A 15,440-nucleotide genomic window follows, 5' to 3' on the forward strand; every position below is an offset into this window, starting at 1 on the left:
TGAGCGGGGCATGCTTCAAATTGATGGCTCATGTTTGCCCCGCTAAAATGAAATTGATGGCTCATTTTAAGGCATGCTTTAAAAAATGAAGTAGATCCAGGCCCAAGCTACGGAGCTGGAAGTGGCTGCGACAACCTGTGCCGAGGTCGAGACCTTACAGGTGGCCCTGAGGGTCTCCCTCTCCTCTTTGTTAATTCAAGTTTCTTTATTATTACTTTAATTTTTTATAACTCCATGTTATTTCACTTTTTTCCTTCAATTTGAACACTAAAAGGAAACAATTTGTTTGTCTCACATCTGATAATTTTTCAATGTAAGAGGGATGTTTAGTTCATAAAATTGGTTCTTCCATCGACTATTGGAAAATGATGTCTGTAAAGTTTCTATTCCCTCACATATAGGTCAATTAAACATCCATTCCTTGTTACTAATAGCAGTTTGCCCCGCTGAATGCAAACGATTACACAAGCAGAGAGAATGCAAACGATTTGCTATGTCTTGTCCTATAAGTGAAAAGCCACCCAATTTTCAAGAGTATATTAGGTGCACCCCAGCCTCACCCACAGTGATGCAACCCTTACCATGAGGCATTTTTACAAACACCTGAACTGCAACTTCAAAAACCCATTGTTTTACAAACAAATACAATGGTTTTACAGGTGTTTTATCAAACACGTTCTAAGTAACATAAAAACCAAAAAAAAAAAAAAAAAGGTATTTGTTTAATGTACATACCTAGGGCTATACAAGAACCGGGCTAGCCCGGTTAACTCGCTCGACTCGGCCCGAAAAAGCTCAACTTGGCCTGACCCGGAACTGAGTTCGGTCCAGGACGGGCCATTTTCTTAAGCTCGAAACTGAGTTCGGGCCAATTTCTAGTTTGCCTCGCTCAATTTCATGTTTGCCCCGCTGAATTTCTAGTTTACCCCGCTCAATTTCTCATTGGCCCTGCTCAATTTCATGTAAGGATTTAAAAATAGTTAGACTAAAATAGAGTATATGGAGTGCAATTTTAGTAATAATAAGAGTGAGAACGAGGAATTAGTAAAGATTGCTTACTTGGATTGACAATTCATGAGAGTGGAAAGATAGAGAAGGATGTTGCTCATAGAATTCGGGCGAGGTGGAAGAAATGGAGATGTACCCCTGGAGTTTTATGTGATTGTGGGGTACTCACTTAAATTGCCCTGATCCCATTGACTAAGGATCGAGGCAAGCAGGAGCCCTGTAGCAAGGGGATAAATTGAAGAGGCACATAATCCCCCCTCCCCTCTTTCCTTACCATCATTGTCAAATGAAAGTAGAGTTGTGGTTGCTCTCTACTTCTGTTTGTAGACTTCTTCTCCTTCGTGCTTCAAGTAACAAAATGTGAAGCAGAGGTAGGTGAAGAACATGTGGTCCCTAGCAAAAATGGTTATCAAATAGATGTTGAACAACGAAGTTTGATTTTAGAAAAGCACCATCACTATGGGAATGTACACTCGGTAAAAAAAAGTTACGTCAATCCGTTGAGATATGGTATGCTACAAGTGAATATTTAAGACAAAACATGCATCCTAATTTAGGATGACTGATCCTTCTAATCTAGTCCATATAATGTCCTTTTCAGGAGTGTACATGTGAGGAAATGATCAAAAGGGTCATATTTATTAGGAAATTGGGAGTTCTTATCATAATGCATGACGATTTAATGGGGGGACTCACTGCAAATACTAGCTTGGCTCATTATTGCCAAAACAATGGTCTACTTCTTCACATCCATTCAATTGGGTTGGTTTGTCTATTCCTTTCTATTGAAAAGGAGTCAGTTGTCCGCGTGAGTCACCTTCTTCTAGGCTCTGCGAAAATTTTTATAAGATGGCTCTAAGATCAACCATGCTTTATGGGACAACATTTTGAGCAGTTAAAAACAAAATGGCCATTAGATGAGTGTAGTTGAAATGAGGATGTTAAGATAGATAAGTGACAATATAAGAAAGGATTAGATTATAAATGAATGCGTTTGAGGGAATTTTGTAGTAGCGCCAATAGGTAACAAGATGAGGGAAAGTAGAGTTAAATGGTTTGGTGCAATGGAGACCAAGAATTGCGCCAGCTAAAAGGACACCATTCTATGAGAACCCAAAATGTGATTCAAGATCATGATAGTCCAAGGGACACCTGAGAGCTGATTGGAGGTCACCATTCTCCCAATAACCATAGCAAAACACATGCACAAACCCTATACTCAACTCAAGCATGCCCTTGCAAATCATACATGTAAATCCCAATAACCAAAGTGTTCTCCCTTTGGCTCCAATAAATTATATCCGGAAGAGTTCTCAATAACCAAAGTGTCAAGTGGAGGAGAAAAGGAACCCATAAAGCAGTTGAACTTTGTGGATACCAAAGGCATTTCATATTAATTGCAATGAACACAAACTTACCGAGATCATCTTAGCAGAAATCCCCCAAAGATTAAGGTTGCTAATGTGGAGAAATCCGATGGAGATAAAGTGGAGGGAACGTTTGAGAAGGAGTGCAAATAAATGGGTATTGAGTGTAATAAAGGATGGTTGGTGAAAGCAGTTAATGCAGTTTTTTTTCAAAACTAAGATCCGTCGATAATATCGATAGTTTGTCGATATATCGACAAGTTCCATTTCGATATATCGATAAATTGGCGATATATCGTCAAGTTCCATTTTTCGTGCTTGGTTGCTAGACACTTACAGTCCTAATTCGATAATATCGACAACATTTCGATATATCAAAATGTATCTATTATCGATATATCGAGATTGTGTCGATATATTGATAAAATATGAAAATGCACCACACCTTGCTGGACAATTGTCATCCACATTCGATATTATCGACATATTGTCGATATTATCGATGACTTATGTTGATAATATCGATGATATGTAGATGATATCGATGACTTATGTCAATCATATCGACGATATGTCGATAAAATCGACTTTACATTTCTGATTGTTTTATACGTAGATATCATCGACATGTCGTTGATGTATCCATCGACATCGTCGATATTATCGATAACTTGTAGATATATCGAGTCAATATGAAATATTTCCTGATTACTTGTTGGACACTTACAACCCTAATTCGATATTATCTACAACATGTCGATATATCGATATATCGAGATGTTGTCGATATATCGATAAAATATGAAAATGCACCAAACCTTCTTGGACAATGTCATCCACATTCGATATTATCGACATATTGTCGATATTATCGATGACTTACGTCGATAATATCGATGATATGTAGATGATATCAATGACTTATGTCAATCATATCAACGATATGTCGATTTTTTTTTTTGCTTGGGTTTGATTGTTGTACACGCCCATGTCAGTACACTCCCTCCATGTTAGCCATCCCCACTAGGGAATGATACGAAGATGAATAAATTCCATCCTTGTTGGGAATATTTGAAATTTTGCATTTGTGTGAGAACTTGGAGTTATGTGTTCTTGAATTTGCTGTGTGAATAATAGTACAATAAACATTTCATCCTTGTTTACTTTTAGTGGTTGTATTTTTTAGCAACAAGCCAAGGAAAACGTACCTAAATAAGACTTTATCATGCTCATATGTAGATGATATCGACGATTGCATCTTTTGCACAATTTATTTATTTTTTGAGTTTTTTTCTTTTTGTTTTTGCTTGGGTTTGATTGTTGTACACACCCATGTCAGTACACTCCCTCCATGTTAGCCATCCCCACTAGGGAACGATACGAAGATGAATAAATTCCATCCTTGTTGGGAGTATTTGAAATTTTGCATTTGTGTGAGAACTTGGGGTTATGTGTTCTTGAATTTGCTGTGTGAATAATAGTACAGTACCTTGTTTGCTTTTAGTGCTTGTATTTTTTAGCAACCAGCCAAGGAAAACGTACCTAAATAAGACTTTATCATGCTCATCTATAACAGAAACTGAGCTGTCGGTCCTTCATTATTTAATTGAGTTGGGTCATATGGTAAGGTTCTATTGATTTACGATTCACTGATAACGTGTCATTGTATTGGTTTTCAGATAACGGAGACATGGATGATTTTCTTGCGTTGAGAATGATTCTCTGTGGAATTCTTTCCGATGAACCCTAATTGAAAGCGCATTTGTCAGTGCTAATGAGAGAAGAATTGAAAAGTCTCAAGGGAGAAAGGCTTCATCCAGTGAGTGCTACTATTTGCTGGGAACTGCAGAACCGACTGGCATGCCAAAAGCAAATGAAGTTTGAGTTATTCTGTATGTAATTTTGTTGCTATTTTACTCCGTTTATGTGATTCCTCTAATTATTTTAGAGTAATGTGATATGTTTGCATTTGTTACCTACTCAACATTTCTATGCTTTATTTCTCACTAAAATACAAAGACAATGGGCAAATCTCGAAAAATATTTTAGTATACAAGGCTCCTGGACTACACTTTGGAGATATCCATGTTGTCACTGTGAAGATGTATAAATGGTCCGTTTCATGTGGTGTCGTTGATTGCGTCAACCACAGCAGCACCAAACATCCAACCTTTTATGATTCAAATCCTATTGGTTCAACCCGCTAAATCCGTGACCACATCTTTGTTATTTGTGTAGTGAATTGGTTGTGGCATCGCCCGTGGAGGATTATTTTATATACATTGACGATCTCCTATGTTTGCTTTTACTGCTTGTATGTTACGCCTATTTGTTACCTGCAAAGGTGATGCGAAGACTTGATCCAAATGATTCTCCGTGGAATTCCTCTTGATGAACCATATTTGAAAGCTCACTTGGCAGCGCTAATGAAATGCAGAATTTGAAAATTGTTGTTGGAAATTCTAAATATGCACAAGTATTTCTCAGTATCATTGATTTTGGCACTTGATTTTCATATGAATTGAGCGGGACAAACTGGAAATTGAGCAGGGCAAGCATGAAATTGAGCGGGGCAAACTGGAAATTCAGCGGGGGAAACTTGCATTTGAGCTGGGCAAACATGAAATTCAGCAGGGAAAACTGGAACTTGAGCGGGGCAAGCATGAAATTGAGCGGGGCAAATTGGAAATTTAGCGGGGTAAACTGGAAATTGAGCGGGGCAAAGTGGAACTTGAGCGGGGCAAACTAGAAATTCAGCGGGGCAAACATGAAATTGAGCGGGGCAAATTGGAACTTCAGTGGGGCAAGCATGAAATTGAGCCAGGCAAACTGCAAATTCAATGGGGCAAACATGAAATTCGCTGGGGCAAGCATGAAATTGAGTAGGGCAAATATGAAATTGAGTACGACAAACTAGGAATTGAGCGGGGCAAGCATGAAAATGAGCGGGACAAACTAGGAATTGAGCGGGGCAAACTGAAAATTAAAGGGGCAAACATGATATTCAAGATCTAGAGTAATTGCCAAGTATTGAGTTCCATGTGCATTGAATGATGCTTTGAATGATGCTCAAAATGTTCGTTCCAATAAGCACATTACGTTGCATTGAGATGTGTTGTTGAAAGCGATTTAAATGCACATGCAATTGGCATAAGTTTCTATCATCATAGATTTCTTAAAAATTTACATGTTCTGTATAAATCTGATGTAGTTTTTCCATATTGCTTCAACATGTTGTCATCCACTTATTCCAGGTGAATAACCTAAAAAATGTTCCTTGGGCAATTTGTTCTTTTAAAACATATTTGTTCCATGCATTATTTCTCACTAAAATACAGAGAGAATGAGCAAATCTCGAGAGATATCCATGTTGTCGCTGCGACTTACATCGGGCATTTGGAGAATGTTGTTGGAAATTATAAATATGCTATTTTCTTTCCAAATCGATCTAGTTCTTATTGCAGTGCACTAGTTATTGTTGTTAGTTTCACAAGTAAAGGAAGTATTTCTTTACCTTGGATTTCATCTTGGAATAACAAGGAGTCAAGCAAGGATTCAAGTCCTTGAGAAACATGTCATCTGGGCTACCACCTGGCGTCATAGGATCCCCCGAACTGAACTCCTAGACATCACAAAGAGAGAGAAATATCTTAAGAAGGCATAAACATCATTCAAACCCAATGCTCATCTTGAATTAACTGCATTTTTGCTCTTAAGAGCGGGGCAAGCATGAAATTGAGTGGGGTAAACTATGAAATGAGCGGGGCAAGCATGAAATTGAGCGGGGCAAACATGAAATTGAGCGGGGCAAACTAGGAAATTAGCGGGGCAAGCATGAAATTCAGCGGGGCAAACTAGGAAATTAGTGGGACAAGCATGAAAATTCAGCAGGGCAAACTAGCGACTCAGCGGGGCAAGCATGAAATTGAGTGGGGCAAACATGAAATGAGCAGGGCAAGCATAAAATTGAGCGAGGCAAACTAGAAATTGAGCGGGGCAAACATGAAATGGATGGAATGTATCACGTGAGGATGTGTGACCTCAAGTCTTATATAAGTGTGATGGAAATTGTGTGTTAAAGATCCAATCCGTTCATCAAATTAAGTCCATTGATTAAATTTTATCTACTAAAAATTAGTAAATGATTCTCGTATTTGCAACCATACATGTAAGTTAAATATGGACCATTGGAATGGATTTCTAATGGCCTAAATGTTTTTAGAAAAATATCATATTTTTTATCGCAAAAATAAAATAAAATAATTGTATTCACTTGCTTACAATAGACCTTACCTAATTAACATATCAGATTTTTTTACATACGTGGCACTTCATCCAAATACATCACATGTGTACAATTTTTTAATCATCCCATTTTCTTTGGAAAGAATCATTTTCCTCTCTTCTCTCTCTATTAAATGCTTCTCTCTGATTTAATGTTCTCTCTCCCCACTGCAAGAATGGAAATTAATAGACTCTTCAACTTAGAGAGGGCTTTGTGAGGCCCACCATAATGTATGGGTTTTATCTACACTGAGCATTCATTTTGTTCGATCATTTTAGAGCATGAACCTAAAATTGAGGCAGATCCAAGGCTTAAGTAGATCACACAACGAGGATTAAATGTCCAACGTTAAAAACTTCTTGAGAGTTGAAAGTTCTTGATCAAATTGATATTTGTGTTTTCCCTTCTTCAGGGCTGTGTGACCTTATGAACTGGTAAGATGGCAAATAAACATCATGGTCAACCTTATGAAGATTTTAACAGTGGGATCATTGTCACGGCTGCTTTTCTTGGTGTGTTCCAATTGACTTGTCTTTTGGCTCATACACTAAAATAATTTTCAGTTTGCCCCGCTCAATATCTAGTTTACCCCGCTCAATTTTCAGCTCGCCCCGCTCAATTTCTAGTTTGCCTCGCTCAATTTCATGTTTGCCCCACTCAATTTCTAGTTTGCCCCACCCAATTTCATATTTGCCCCGCTCAATTTCATGTTTACCCCGCTCAATTTCTAATTTGTCCCGCTCAATTTTCAGTTTGCCCCGCTCAATTTCATGTTTGCCTCGCTCAATTTCTAGTTTGCCCCGCTGAATTTCTGTTTGACCATGAAATGAAGGGAATTGACCGTGAAATGCACGGAATTGACCGTGAAGTGAAGGGAATTGACCGTGAAATGCATGGAATTGACCATGAAGTGAAGGGGAATCGCCGGGATTGACCGTGAAATGCATGGAAGTGATCGCTAAGTAAATGAAATGAATGAAATTGACCGCGAAGTGAATGAAATAGATTTTCAACCATTGACCATCGACCTGATGGAGTCTTGAAAAATAACCAGGTTAGTTGGCTAAAGTAGCTTTTCATACCCCAAAATCATATAGGGTACATCAAGTAACTAATTTTGGTTTAGAAGATATTCTTGTTAAATGAATAAAAAAAGAAATGAAATAAAGAGAGAGAAAAAAATTTATATGTTTATATATACATATTTATATAAATATGTATTAGAGAATATTGTAGGTAGAATAAAGTTCTCCATGTAAAAAATAATAATAATAATAAATTAAAAAAGAAGAAGATAAAGTATACCTGCACAGAAAGAGGACAAAGGAGACCCTGGCTTGAGCAGGGGACCCTCCGATGCCAAAGTCAGGCCTGGATTCTGGGTCTAAGTGTATTGAGGAGTTTTTAGAGAGAATTCTTTTTGTACCTCTCAAGGTGACAGGGGTCCCTCTTTTATAGCTGCTGGGGCATTTGATCGCATGAAGATTCTCTCCCTGATATTGTGCGCGGGATCTTCTCCTGACATCACGGAGACAGGATCGTGCCCATCTTGAGCCTTCATCCGATCCCGTGAGCTTCGGGGTCGGGGATCTTATCCCTGGATATCCGGGATGAGGCTTGATCTTGCGACAGTCGATCTGGCAAGGAGGTCCGCCCGACGCATGCCCGGAATGCTGATGAGTCGTCCGAACCAACTCAACCTTTGTCTCGGTTTAACGAATCATGCCTCGGATTTGACACATCCTTTGGTGACCCGAGGCATTAAGTCCGAGTCAGCAGACTTGTATTTTTTGTCCCCAACAGAAAGTAATAATAATAATAATAAATAAATAAATAACATAGATCGGGGGTGAAATTGTGGAATCCGCGATTGATCGCCGATCGGGACAGTGACTTGCAATGGAATCACGGGAGCCGCGATTGATTGCCGAATTATGGGCTATCTATGGCTACGGATTATAATTGTAGCTATTGCCGCACACGCAGTCTAGCGGCAGTCTTTTTTTTTTGTTGTGTTACTTTTGTGGGTCTCATAATGAGGTCTGTGTTATATCCAAACCGTCCATATATTTGGTGAGCTCATATTAAGGCTTGAGACGAAAAATAAGATAGATCTAACTATCAAGTGGACCACACTGTAAAAGACAGTGAGGAATTGAACGTCTACCATTGAAACCCTTTTAGGGGTTACAGAAGTTTTGGATCATTATGAAATTTGTTTTTCCTCTTCATCCAGGTCTTTGTGACCCTATGAATGAACTTAGACGGGGAGGATTTCTCACAAACATCACAGTGGGCCCCCAAAAAGTTTTTAATGGTCGATGCTCATTCAACACTGTTTCCTGTAATGTGGTACACTTGAGATTTGCATATACCTCATTTTTTGTCTCACACCATAAAATGATGTGGAAAAATATATGGACGGTATGGATGAAAAGCATACATCATGGTGGGGTTCACAGACCACCGAACTTGGCTGGTGGCAGGGGGAGTACCCAGTCCGTTTATGGAAAGGAGGGGTATTTTCGTCCTGAAATTCGGTGTCCGCACGTGGAGGTCTAAGTTGCAAAACAAGGGTTGTCTTCTTTCATAAAAACAGCTGGATAAAAGGTGGGATCCACAGTCCTAAATATCTCCTGTGTTTTATTCACGCGGTCGTACATGATGTATGTGTTTTATTCACGCCGTCGTACACGATGTAAAGCTCAAGCGGACCATACCAAAGGAAGCAGTAGGAACAGTGACACCAACCGTTGAAACTTTCCTAAGTCCTACCGTGACGTTTATTTGCCATCCAGTTCCTAAGATCACAACTTCTGTGGCCCCCAATAAGTTTTCAATAGGACCGTTCAATTCTCAAAGTTTCCTCCTGTGTGGTCCACTTGTGCTTTGGATCTTCCTCAATTTTACGATACTATCCTAAAATTATCTGAAAGTGGATGAACGGCGTGGATGAAACATGCACATTATGGTGGACCACATCGCTTTTCCGCTTATACAAAATCCTGAAGTCGGTGTTGCGTTATACACCGCGCAATCCGAGCCCTCTCCCGTGACGAATTCGGCGGAGGCGGATTGCCTGTGTCCCCCGGCACCGTACAGAAGCTACGTCCATCAGTTTTATAAAACTACAGTAGGGCAGGATTCTAGAAATCAGTTAGATCCAAAACTCATGTGGGCCATACCAGCAAAATAATGGGAACGGAAACATCCACCGTTGAAACCTTTCCTGGAGCTGATCATGATGTATCTATGCCGTCCAAATTGTTCATAGGGTTATTACCACTCACCACACTCAGATAAACTGTAGGCATAAATATCATCCTGAAACAAAACTTCTGTGGCCATCACAAAGTTTCCAATGGTAGGCATTCAATCCAGCTGTTTTGCGAGGTATGGCCCACATGAGAATTGGATCCGTCTCATTTTTAGATCCGTCCTGTTGCAGTCTTAAAAAACTGATGAACGGAATAGATTTATCACGGCCATCTCTGTGGACCCCACATAATTTCCGACTACAGCATGTGCTCCGTCCATCTTAGGCCACTCTGAGTTGCATGTACATATCCGGATGTGCACACCCAAAAAATGTCCACGTACCAATATCGCACACGTGTGCAATATCCTAGATAAGATCTTCTACCCGACAATCAGGCCCGTCAGTCCTCAGTGGCCCACTAAACAAAGCAATCAGAAGCCCCATAGAAATCTCTCTAACCGTCCATTTGTTAACTAAAACGGTCTAACTTTAACCAGAGTGCAGCCCACCGGATCGAACGGTCATACCTCATCCTGTGGACATGCATGCCTACAGCTGGATGGTCTGGACTCCATATCTATATAACCCTCAGTGACCCTCCATCTACAATATGGCCCACCCAAATCAACGGTCCACATGAAAAACCTATGGGTCCACGAGTACAGAATTTACAATACTCGGCCAGAATACCGTATCCTGCACCGTCCACCTCATTTTACCCCACTTGCATTTGACCGTGAAAACTCTGACCCAATCCAAAAAATCCCAGTCAACCCTCCCCCAGTTTTGACTTTCTATCAATATTCAACCTATATAAACTTCCATTCCGGACATTCCCTCTCCAACGCATCTCCAACTCATCATCTCAGCCACACGTCAGGAATCCGAGCGATGAAGCGATCTGACGAAGGGACCTCTGCCGGAAGCGAAAAGAAGTACTTGGGCGTTCGTCGTCGGAAATGGGGGAAATGGGTATCAGAGATTCGGGTCCCGACTACCCGAACCCGACTCTGGCTTGGCTCTTACTCCAACCCGGAAGCTGCTGCGGTGGCCCACGACACTGCAGAGTTCTGCCTGCGCGGTACGGCCTCGATCAGGAACCTTAACTTCCCTTCATGTGTGCCGACTTCCGCACGTGAGGACATGTCACCGGATTCGATCCAACGGCTGGCGACAGCTGCAGGTATGGATATCGATGCCAGATTAAAGGCTAGATTTGCAAAAGATGTGGGTGCATCAAATGTGTATAGTACGCTTCGGGTGGATGGGGAGGATACTGCCACGTGGTCAACACAGCACGCAGCCCCAGTTGCTGGTGGGCCCATCACAACCAATTCAACGGCTGGAATAGCAGAAGTACCTGAAAGTATGGGGAATTTGGTTGTGGGAGATGGAGATGATGGACAAGGTCGGTGGTTGAGAGGAGAGGACTTCAGCATATTCATGGATGGCATGGACGCGTATTTCCACTAACTTCAAATCATGTATTGTACACGTGGCATTCAAAGTTAATCTAGACGGTTTAGATAGTGGGCCCCATCATGGATGGATATACCCAACTGATAGTGCTATCCTGACCTTCTGTTAACAAATGGACGGTCTAAAATGATCTTTTAGTCGAGTATTTTTATTTTATTTTTTAAAATTTTAACTAGTATACGCTTGATACGCAGGAACTCAGACACTCTGTACACGTGGCATACATTAACTCAAGTTAAATGAACGAATTTGGACAACCTGCTGTCGGTAAGCCAGTCAGTCATCCTAACCGTTGGACGATCATTGGATGATTTTCAATCTGATAGTTTTACGGTCATCATACATCTGTACTAAGATTCATAATTTGGAAAATAGCCCAATATCTTCTACTCTGGAAGATTAGCCGTCCAATACCCATAACCAGTCCACCAATCAAAGGGTTTGCGTCTTCCAGCCTTACAGATCATGGGCCCCCATAACTAAGGCTAATTAAAAAGGTCAATGGTTCAGATCATTAAACCGTGGGCTAATAAAGTCAATGGTCCAGATCATTGAACTGTGGGCTCCACACGCACAGACAAGGAGCACCTAGCACTGCACAAGCGTCATGGCGCATTAGGACCTCGTACCTCGTTAAAACCCACAATCATGCCGTGGAATTATCCCATCCACACGCAAGCACGTGTATGGATATAGCTTCCCATTTGGTGGGCCCCATATTAGGCTGTTTCACTGCTTATGTTGCGAGGGCGCATCAAAGACTGTGGACGGCTAGAAAAATTGTTTCACCCTTCGCAGCCCACGGGGGAAACGGATTGGCTACTCCCCCTGCTACCAGGCCGTTGACTGATGGTCGGTGCTCTGTCGGCCCACCATGATGTATGTGTTTCATCCATTCTGTTCATCTATTTTTAAAGATCATTTTAGCGTTTGATACCAAAAATGAGAGTGATATAAATCTCATGTGTACCACACCACAATCTATTTTTAAAGATCATTTTAGGGTTTGAGAGTGATATAAATCTTATGTGTACCACACCACAGGAAAACAATAGTGGTTGGATATCCACCATTAAAATCCTCCTAAGGCCCAATGTACTGTTTATTAGACATCCAATCTGTTTATTAGGTCATACAGACGCAGATGAAGGGAAAAATCAAAGATCGGCTTGATCCAAAACTTTTATGGCCCCCAAAACGTTTTTAATGGTCAACGTTCATTCAACACTGTTTCCTGTACTGTGGTCCACTTGAGATTAGTATATATCTCAATTTTTGTCTCATGCCTTAAGATGATCTATAAAAATATATGGACGGCATGGATGAAAAACATAAATCATGGTGGAGCCCACAGACCACCGACCACAGCCATTGGTTGGTGGCAGGGGGAGTAGCCAATCCGTTTCAGCCGACAGGAGGAATGGAGGGAAAGCTCCGATCTTCCATCGTGTGCTGCGTGTGGACTTGCAAAAGCTCTGCTGTAAGTTGCAACTTGCATGGTTGGACCATTACGTGGAAAAGAAGATTTCTTTATTAATCGTGCTACGATAGCCCTACAAGCTAGTGTTTATCCTAGTTGCATCGTGGACTGTCCTTCAATCGATATCTACCGTCGATTTGAGTACGGCACCAAATTCATGGACTACCATGCAAAAACCAAACCGACGGATTCCAACCATATCAGATGAAAATCCTACCAATGAACGATCATAAAACACGCCCAATCAGCCCCTTATTTACTGGGATCGTCATGAATTTTTTATGGTCCACTCATTCCATGCATAGCTCCTAAATGGATGGCTACAAGAAATAAAGACCCATTACGGATGGATCAGATCAGCTAATGGTGTGAATTCGACGTGGGAGCACATGATCAGGTGCTCTCCAAAGCACTGGATCATTCCTAAATTCATAGATGAACGGATAAATACCTGGTTCTGAATTTAGGTGCGAATAATAATTACAAGCTAGACTTTCACGGAAGCGGATTGCATCCTGCCCCCGCCTGGACGCAATCAGTCCAGGCAGCAGCTCTGTGGGACCCATCGTGATGTATTGGTTTTATCCACACCGTTCATCCATTTTACAAATCATTTTAGAGTACTAGAAAAAAAAATTGAGGGAGATCCAAGGCTCAAGTGGACCAAATAATGGGGATTGAACTCCCACCATTAAGAACATCTTGGGGCCCGTAGAAGTTCTGGATCAAGCTGAAATTTATGTTTTCCCTTCATCCAGATCTATGTGACCTTATTAACAGGTTGGATGGAAATAAAAAATCACACTGGGCCCTAGGAATTTTTCAACGGTGGGCATCTTTATCACATCTGCTTCCTGTATTATGGTCCAGTTGAGCTTGTATCCACCTCAGTTTTAGTCTATTTTCCTGAAATAATCTGGAAAAAAGGATGAACGGCATGAATAAAAGCCATACATCACGGTGGGCCCCACTGGGCCCTGCCTGTACGGATTAACATCCAGGCGGCGGCAGGACGTAATCCGCCTCCTAGACTTTCAAAGTTCATTGAAGCAGCCTTGAATTTAAAAGGCAGGGTGGGAAGAAGATTGCGGGCACCCGTGCGACGAATCTGACCGGTCATCAGGTGTGGCACACTCCAAACACGTTTTGTCCAAAGATCAGCAGCCCATTCACTGCCGGCATCTTTGGATATTTGAATATGGACCGTCAGTCATTCTAGTCCGACAGTCCATCTCCCTCATACAAGTGGGTCCGACCTGATGATCAGACCAATATTAAGATGGGCCCTGCCTGATGGACGGACCAACCTAAACAAAGATGCCCTCAAGTATATTGCTCCCACTAATGTTATATTTCAAGGTATCTAAACCCAATGCAGTGGGCTTTAGAACATCTATTAAGTGGGCCGCACATGATCATCGGACTAGATCATACTATTGGATTATCATGATAATCATATTGGTGGGCCCCACTATAATTGTGATTGTTACGCTGTGTTACAGATAACTTCCCATGCATACCTGAAATTGCATATTTCCATCATTCCAAACACAACATGCTAGGTGCGATGGGATTAAAAAAAACATAATTATTACATATGCGGGGATTATCCCCCGTTGGGATAAGCTTAATTATATGGTATGTTTGTAATACGATGGTACATTGAATGGATATACCTACCATCATTTGAAACTATAGAGAATAACATGTGTTATATCCAAATTGTTCATCGGTTTCATCTGTTTCTTAACTTCATTTTATGGCATGGGCCTAAAAATGAGGCAGATCCAATACTTATGTGGCCCCAAAAAAGTTTTCAACGGTAGGTATTCAATCTCCACTGCTTTCTAGGGTGGGGTCCACTCAAGCTTTAGATCTAGCTGATTTTTTGGTCCATGCTCTAAAATGATCTCGAAAAATGGGTGGACGGTGTGGATATAGCCCACACATCATGGTGGGACCTACACAACTTACTAACATTGATTAGAATTGGCACAAGACCAAAGCAAATCCATCTAATCTAATTCCAAGCTTTTCCCGTCTTCCCAAACATCGAGTGGAATTGGCACGGGACAATGCAATTCCATCCCACTTAATCCCATCTAATACCACGCGCCAAACGCCCCCCTAGAGAAGTGACCAGACAGTGGCTGTGTCATAAGTTACAATACAGTCAGTTTTTTTCACACCAACATACCACAAGTTGAATGTCGTCTGGCCATGATGATCACCTGGTATAAGCTGATCCATTCATTAATCAAGGCACCATCAAAATCAATAGACAGAAAACTGCGTGAATTAGTATATATATGTGTGGCCCACCCAATGGACGGATCTCTCTGATCTTCATTCCAGGTGATGATAATGGTAGGGCCTAACTTTGACTCAGATTCGATATTCTACGCATTTTACATGTTAAGATTAAAAAAATTAAAAGAGAGATAGAGAGAGAAGAAAGGAAAACTGATTTTAATTGTATGAATCAAGTCACTCGGGTTGACCACCCAATGAGTGGTTCCACCTGATTTTCAATTTAGGGGATGATAGGACGCGTATTGGGTA

At 41.0% G+C, this 15,440-nt stretch overlaps 1 protein-coding gene across 1 annotated transcript; it reads left to right on the top strand.

Moving 5' to 3' along the window:
• Positions 1-10,027: 10,027 nt before the first annotated feature.
• Positions 10,028-11,761, top strand: LOC131244407 (ethylene-responsive transcription factor ERF037-like). The gene has a single exon (XM_058244016.1). It carries the CDS (start codon positions 10,556-10,558, stop codon positions 11,390-11,392), a length of 837 nt encoding a protein of 278 aa, XP_058099999.1. The 5' UTR covers positions 10,028-10,555; the 3' UTR covers positions 11,393-11,761.
• The last annotated feature ends 3,679 nt before the right edge of the window (positions 11,762-15,440 follow it).

Source organism: Magnolia sinica, chromosome 4 (genome assembly GCF_029962835.1).
Source record: "Magnolia sinica isolate HGM2019 chromosome 4, MsV1, whole genome shotgun sequence".
Taxonomy (NCBI): domain Eukaryota; kingdom Viridiplantae; phylum Streptophyta; class Magnoliopsida; order Magnoliales; family Magnoliaceae; genus Magnolia; species Magnolia sinica.